Here is an 8,064-nt window from a genome sequence, read left to right on the forward strand (position 1 = left end):
ACATAAAGAGGTGTGGATCATACACCTTCGACCGCCAATAGTAGGCTTGCGGTCATACGCTACCTTCTGCCATTGCATCAAGTTTTGTTAGTTATGCAAATAATCGCTAATGACGCCGCGCGACCATTGGTCGGTGACGCGGAAACCCACCGTCTCACTATTATCACTCCATGCTCCGTGCCAATCATGGTGCTCGTTGTACGCGCTGACGTCAGTCTCCTCTTCCCTCAGCCAATGGGCGTTCGCGGCTCTCCTGTACATTAAATACATTGACGTTCCCTCGCTCAGGTGGACGACGCTGAAAGGTAAGCGGGGACCTGATCGCTGTCATGTTTTAATAATAATTATTATTTAAGAGCTATACACCTAACTTTACCGGCATATTTCACTTCATACCATTAAAATGTATTTCCTGCTGATTTGAATTGGAGCAAGTTGGCCAGCTGCGCAGTGTTAGACACTGTATCAGATTGAGGTCTTCTTTTTAATATGGTTTATTATGTACTTGCATTTGCTTGGTTACTTTCCCATGCCTTGTATATGCTGAGATGCAATAAAAATCATGTTCCCTTTCTAAGCATTTAACGTTGGCCTGCATCGCAAGTTCTTTAATGTGTCTATTTAGGTGTCTAACAAGAAGAACATTGACAGCGATGCTTTTATCGACAAAATTGAAGTCGTGATAGTATTTTAAACTGACTGTTTTTGCCACGTGTTTTGCTCAGTATTCAGTTACTCAGCTGCACATATGAGGTATAACATCAGACAGGAACCATGACAGAATAAAGTTAGAGCGGGACTCCTTCACTCCTTGCTGATCATGGTAACCATTATGCCTGCAGGAACAGAGGGGATTGACACGATGGAAATAAATAATACGGCCCACATCCTGGGTCCGGCTTACTTGGCGGTGGAGTATGTGGACTCCATGCTTCCTAGGAATCCCTTTCAGGAGCCCCTGAGAGGTGCCTGGGACTACATGCTGAACAACTACACCAAGTTTCAGATTGCAACGTGGGGCTCCCTCTTGGTCCATGAAGTCATCTACTTCCTTTTCTGTCTGCCTGGGTTCATCTTCCAGTTCATCCCGTTCATGCAGAAGTACAAAATTCAGCAGGCATGTCTGTGTAGTTACGACGTGGTTCATTTTTTCCTATCCTTGATGGTTAAATTTAAAGTTGAATTTTGTTAGTATTATAATACTTACTTGTGGACTTGTGGATTTTTAAAAATTAGTGTCTTATCATTAATTTGAAAATGTAAAGTGTGTAGTTTGTAGTTAGTATTTAAATATAATATTTAACTAAATGGTAATTTTAGAGCATTTACCTTATTGATCTACACCTTGCCTAAAACCACTCAATTTTCCAGTTTCCTCCTACTGTCCAGAAACATGTTAAAGTGAATTGGAGTTGCTAAATTGTCTGTGTGTGTGTGTGTGTGTGTGTGTGTGTGCTCTGTGATGGGTTGGTGACCCATCCTGGGTTATTCACAGCCTTGCGCCCATAGCGTCTGTGATAGGCTCTGGACCCCTGCAACCTTGCATAAGACACATAGGTGTAAAAAATGGATGGATGGATTTCCTAAAACCTTTACCCGATCTGTGTCCATTAATATTAGTCATTATTTTTTAGGATAAACCTGAGACGTGGGAAAGACAGTGGAAATGTTTCAAGATGCTCATGTTCAGCCACTTCTGTATTCAGCTGCCTATGATATGTGGGACCTACTACTTCACAGAGTTCTTCAGTATCCCCTATGACTGGGACTCGATGCCCAGATGGTAACCGTTCATTTCTGTTCTCTGACTTCCTCTGATCAGGGTCAGCTGCATCACACAATGCAGGTGCCCTGTCTTTGCTAGTGTTGGCCAAATGAAGCGTCATGAATTATTTGCTGTAAAGTATGCATCAAAGCAAACCAAGACCCATCAGACAATGTTCAGACATGGCTTTCAAGTCTCTTCTCAAAACCCATATCTTCAAGTCTGCTTATCACCTCTAACCACTGCTCTCTGACCCACATGCATGTGTTCATCTGGCTCATTCATTTGTTCTTATTTGTGCTGCCTTCCTACGAAAGCTTTCTATATGTTTTGTTTAAAACTTTTTGATTTTATGTAAGTTTTTCTAATGCATATTTTAACTTTATTGTAAGTTATTCACTGAGTTATCTATGGAAAGCGTATTTGAGTACCTTGAAAAGCGCTCTATAAATAAAATGCATTAATATTAAGAGCGCCATCTAGTGGGGTCAAAAAATACAGCAAATGGTTCATGAAACGTCATATAGTCATCATTGGTCTTTGCCTTGTTTTGATATTTTATCAGTACTGGAGGCTATGGCAGGGGGCGCTGTACCTTTCCCAAGTGTTGCTGAGGGTATTTGTCTTTATTCTTAGGCCCTACCTGCTGGGACAGTGCTTCGGCTGTGCTGTCATAGAAGATACCTGGCATTATTTTCTCCACAGGATCTTCCATCACAAAAGGCTCTACAAGTATATACACAAAGTTCACCATGAGTTCACAGTGAGTGATGAATGGTCCTCTTCACTCTCCTTCACTAGAGTCATGCATTAACTTTCACATTGAGACACACATCAGATTTAATATTTTTGTCTTAATTTTCTTTCGCCCCTTACACGTATCGCTCGACACCTTGTCGAAAATGCGCCGATTCACCACCACTAATTATAATCATCTTGTTATTACTGACAACCTGCTTGAGTATCAGGTGGTTGATCTAGGGATGTTGTATTGATACCTATGGTGGGTGGAACTACCAAGAGCTGTCAGTCACTGCCTAGTTTAATCCAGTAGGAAACAGTGTGGCAGTAACCAGTGGAAACAGGATCAGATCGTTTCATGATAGACGGCAGGCTCACCACACAGTGGCTAAGAAGCTGAAGGGGCTGGAGAGAATCCACCAGTTAGATATTGGGGTTTATTAGGAGGCCAGATTTGATATGGCCATAGTGGGCAATTTTAGCCGGGACATCTGGGTACCATCCCTACTCTTTCAATAGATGCTCAGGGATCGTTTATGGACCTCAGTTTCATGTCCCATCCTAAGGACGCCACCATTTTTACAGCACGGTGTCCCCATCACTGCACTGGGGCATTGGGATCCACATAGACCATAAGTTGGGCTGATCTGTTGGCCGCCCCAACACCTCCTCCAGCAGCAGTCTAGCTTTCCTAGCTGGGATACTGTTTCTTCATTTGGTAGGATGTTTTTGAAGCTATTTCCAGAATACTTGTAACGGATGCATTTGCTGGCCTCCTGTTGTGTTCTTCCGGCATAGTCTCCGTTTGGAATGCAGGCGGAATACGCTCATCCCCTGGAGACCGTCATCCTGGGAACCGGCTTCTTCATCGGCATCATGATCTTCTGCAACCACGTGATGCTTCTCTGGGCCTGGGTCGCATTCCGGCTGCTCGAGACCATCGACGTCCACAGGTACTGTCAGGGTACGCACAGAGAATGAGCTTGATTTAGGGATTTTCGAAGAGTGGTGTGTGTATGTGTCCATGGGTTTTGCAGTCAGAGGTATGAGGAAATATGGAGCACATGTACTCATTTATGCTAATTAGATACTGTGTATGATGCGACGTTTCTTGGCTATAGAATAAGTGTCAAATTGCAACAGGGCAGTGAAGAGGTTGTGCTCTAGCTGTATTTAACTAGGTTATTATGGGTTTGGAGATTGTTCTGCATCCACCTATTTTATCATTATTTTAACAGTGCAGTCATTGATAGATTTTAAATTAAACTAATTCAAATGCCCAAAGGTGCAGTCCCACCAGTTTAGCCATACAATTTCAAATTATGTATTTAATTCAGGGTCTGCGTGACCCCGGAGTTTATTCCAGGTGGCTAAGGAAGGGAGACAGTCCATTGCAAGAGTCTCTCCCTCACTATAGTTAATTTAGAGATGCTGAACTGCATGTCATTGGACTGCGGGACACAAGGAGAACATGCAAACTCTCACACACATAAAGAAGGTCTAAGGCTAATCACTAAGCCTCTGCCAGTTTTACCTGTCCTGCAGTAAATTTATAAATATGAATGTGTTATTTACGTAGTACACCACCAGGTGGCGCCGTGTAGCAGGTGGATGCTGAGGTCGACTGCATTCAGAATGCATGTGAAACGGCTGAAACGCGCCCCTCTTTTGCCTTGCAGCGGGTATGACATCCCCTTGAACCCCCTGCACCTCATCCCGTTCTACGCGGGGACCCGGTTCCACGACTTCCATCATATGAACTTCGTGGGGAACTACGCGTCCACCTTCACGTGGTGGGACAAGCTGTTCGGCACGGATTGGCAGTACAACAGATACCAGAGCAAACAGGAGGAGAAGAAAACCCAGTGAAGAGTCACATGGGGAGGGGGCGGGACTTATTCTGGCCCCTCCCTCTCGTCGTTGCTCAGTTGACTTTACACCAACAGACATGGCTCTGCATGCTCACGGCAGGTTTAATTATGGTGAGGTTCCCATTTGAGGTTTCCAGACCCCTGTGTTGCCACACTGAGATTTTAAACTCAATTAGCATTTTTGCTAATCTAATTAAAATAGTTTTGGTTATTTTCTAATTGCTATAAAAAGCAATTTTTTATGACGTGCAAAATTAGCACTTTGCATTGCCTCAATTAATACAGGGATATTTATTAGGACCGTACATGTCATGTAATCATTATGGTACAAATTTCCACAGCTGGTGGGCTAATCTTTTTTGAAGAGAATCTCTTTAACATTAAAATCACAGGGCTTGGTTTCTGTGCATGGATCCATCGCCGTATTTTTGGTTGTCATAACCCTCAGAAATTATATTTAAACAAGGTGCCTTTAGTACTGGGAATGTATGAGATGGCTGAAGGTCAGGAGTGTCATGTTGTTATCGTAGTGGGGATCGTGGCAATGAGCCAGACGGGAGCTGTGTGACAGTAAGTGCACGAAATTTGGAGGCTTTGCTCGATTGTATGTATGTATGGGAGAATGTAAAAGGTATGTTAGCATTTCACAGAGCACTTTATCCATCGTCTTTTTGTACTATGCAGTCTGTTTCGCGTTTTTTTGTGCTGGCAAGTTGGCGGATTGACCGCAAGGGAAGCCGCTGGGTTTTTTTTAAATTTCTAATCCGTTAAGGTAACGATAACCCTAAAAGTATTTTACACTGATGCAAAAACACCGATCTGCTGTAACATGATTCTTGTGTGTATTTTTGGTCTGTTTATGAATAAGATTCTGCAGGGCTGCTGACAAATGCCGGTGGAAAAATGATCATTTTCATATTCAGAGACCATGGCGTGAGAAGATTTTTTTTTTTGTTTTTGACTGAACTGCTGCGCAGAATCATGGTCAAATGAAGCCGCAACTTAATTTTAGGATGTAATTAGTCACAGCTCTGTATATTTAAGTTTTTAGGGAAATAGTAACAGTGTGGTCAGGTGGGTGTATGTCAGCGTAACAGTGTGGAAAACTGTATAAGTGATGGTTTATAATTTAGTGGTTATTTTTAAGTAACCCTGTTGCTTGCGGTCGTCTTCTCCTCCAGCCTAAAGTAGTTTAAAACCATGCAAATTAAAACGCTGGAACATTTGAAACTTTTACGGGGCTGTGTTTGCCGACTGTTTTTCAGCCATTCCAGCTATGCGTGTTATCTGCCTTCTGCCTGACTGGAAAGCACTTTAATACGGGAAATGATCTTTTAACGCAGTCTTGATGTCGTTCGGATGTAATACACATGCTGAATCTGAAAATGAGCGCCAGCGGTAAGACATGCACGTGAGCCAATTATTGCTTTACTTTGTCTCGAGATGAGGAGGTCACTTCAGGTGACTGTAAAGATGCGAGACTGGCACATTAAGAAACCACGCCCATTGTTTGGCTCGTCGTCCTCCTGTAAGATATACTGAACATTTATCAGAAATGGGTGTCTTTGCACTTCTGTTGTTTTCCCAAGACAATACGTGTCTTTAGGGAAAAAAAAAAACTCCTACGTTTAGCAATAAAAAAAACCCAGCAGCCCCATCTTTGCTGGCATGAAACGGTGAATAAATAAAGAATCTGCAGATTTATTTGGATGCTAAACCTGATTTCTGTGCGTTTGTCACACCCACTAAAACGAAACGTAATGCTCCGAAGAGCTAGGCCGTAAATAGGATGCGGAATGCGGCTGGCTTTTTCCCAAAATGGCCGTTGTCGCCTTTTCACAAATATCCCACAATCTCTCCATATCATTTGTGTAAGCGGAAAAAGCAGTTCATGTACAATAGAGTATGCTAAATTATTTTTTGGGCGGGGGGGGGGGGGGGGGGGTGCTGGGTGCTCAGCAGGTTAGGAGGCAGCGTGTGCCTGTGATCGTACTTGTGAGTTCTACTTAGACAAAAATGTTCTGTGGGCAGACCAAAAAATTATTGGTTCAGAGAGAAAACGAATCAGATTGCAGAGGAAGTGAGTCCAAGCTAGCAAACTAGAGGAGGCGGGACTACGATATCTGATTGGTTGGGCCCGCCTTCCCTACAGTCTGATTGCTTTTCTTGCTGAACCAATCATTTTTCATTCTGCCCTTAGAACATTTTTGTGTAAAACTCCCATGAATTTTTTGGGAGGGGGGCGTGTGCCTGTGATCAGAATGTGACTGGGTTAAATCCCGTGGTCACAACAGAGTGATGTCACCACTGGTCCCTTAGCCCTTAATCATTATTGCTCCAGTGACTGGCTCACCCTGCTCTCTTAATTGTACGTCACTTTGGATAAAGGCGTCTACTAAAAAATTAGATGCAATTTAAATAACAGTATCGATCCAGCAAGGTCTTGTTCTTGGATATTGGGAAGAAGTTCTGCTTTTCAAGCCTTAGATGTCAAGAGGACTTTGCATAAAAGCTTTCCATCCCAGTGACATTTTGTGAACTTCTGAATCACAGAAGCAAACTGGCGTGCCTGAATGTTAGGCATAAGCAGGGTCATGTTATGGAATCCTGAAGGGATTATTGAAATGGTTTCTTCCCCCTCACTGGCAGGGATCGGAGAAGCATTATCTAGGCCTTGGAGCTGGTTGGATGGATAGCACTTTGCAGCAGGGATTAGGTCATCGGTCATTAGAACATCAATCAGAAATGATGCTGAAGATGTATGGACACCGTGGGGCCAAACCTGAATTACGCGTGCGTTTGCTCATTTAAGATATAAATTATATCATTATAAAATGTTAAATATGATTTAAAAAATCTCTTATTAACCTGATGTCTAATAGCTTTTAAGGCTCATCATTTACAAAGTGTAAAACATCACTTCCTAAAATCCTTTTATTTTATTCCTTTACGAATTAAAATACCCGAGGTCTGTAATTCCGCAAGAAAATGGAGGAAGGAGTTTCCAGTTGTTCATTCTCTACCTGATTCTCATCTTATGACTCACATAGTGTCAGCTGTTAGATAACTGATTCTTTTCTATAAGAATACATGCAGATGCATATGTGAGCATTATGGGTGTGAGTCTGTGTATAATATACTGTTGTTTGTAAACTGCAGCCTGGATCTTCCCTGCTTCTCATTAATGAAGGGCTTCTTCCTTGCTTTGTGGATCTTCAGTCCTGCTTCTATGAGCCTGATACACATCTGCATGCGTCTGCCAACGGTGTTTGCATATAGCGATAAAAGCAAAGGCAGAGATACTTACATATCCTGTATCAGGCACATACACTCTCAGAAAAAAAAAAAAAATGTGTACTTTTGCTTGTCAGTGGATTTGTACCATCAAAGGTCTGCCGATTGTACCCTTAGCTGTGGGTAATTGTACCTTTAAAGGTGCAGAAATGGACTCTGAGGAACATTTTGTTTGACTCTGAGGGCACATTAATGTTGCTTGTACCTTGCGGGGTCCATTTATGTACCTAAAAATGTACAGAATTGTAAGGTACAAACTGGTACCCATCTATTCTCATCCTGTACATTTTTGTCCTGGCTAATCGTGTAGATTTGGGTATGAACCTCTCTCTACCAATGTGTAAGCTTTTTTTTTGGGGGGGGGGGGGGGGGGTTCAGCCTTATTTTGTCCAC

The 8,064-nt window shown here is 42.6% G+C and overlaps 1 protein-coding gene across 1 annotated transcript; it reads left to right on the forward strand.

Moving 5' to 3' along the window:
- The first annotated feature begins 94 nt into the window (after positions 1-94).
- On the forward strand, positions 95-4,793 carry msmo1 (methylsterol monooxygenase 1). Its single transcript, XM_048995617.1, has 6 exons — positions 95-305; positions 843-1,117; positions 1,635-1,783; positions 2,402-2,528; positions 3,305-3,459; positions 4,186-4,793. Exons 1-6 carry the CDS (start codon positions 110-112, stop codon positions 4,373-4,375), a joined length of 1,092 nt encoding a protein of 363 aa, XP_048851574.1. The 5' UTR covers positions 95-109; the 3' UTR covers positions 4,376-4,793.
- Positions 4,794-8,064: the final 3,271 nt, after the last annotated feature.

The sequence above is a fragment of the Brienomyrus brachyistius genome, chromosome 25 (genome assembly GCF_023856365.1).
Source record: "Brienomyrus brachyistius isolate T26 chromosome 25, BBRACH_0.4, whole genome shotgun sequence".
In the NCBI taxonomy this organism is placed as follows: Eukaryota; Metazoa; Chordata; class Actinopteri; order Osteoglossiformes; family Mormyridae; genus Brienomyrus; species Brienomyrus brachyistius.

What these genes read in the sequence shown, in the direction of transcription:
- msmo1 (XM_048995617.1), top strand. Translation starts at nt 110, where the DNA reads ATGACGCCGCGCGACCATTGGTCGGTGACGCGGAAACCCACCGTCTCA. An exon ending in AGAAGTACAAAATTCAGCAG is followed by an intron (nt 1,118 to 1,634) that starts GCATGTCTGTGT and finishes ATTATTTTTTAG; the next exon opens with GATAAACCTGAGACGTGGGA. An exon ending in GAGACCATCGACGTCCACAG is followed by an intron (nt 3,460 to 4,185) that starts GTACTGTCAGGG and finishes TTTGCCTTGCAG; the next exon opens with CGGGTATGACATCCCCTTGA.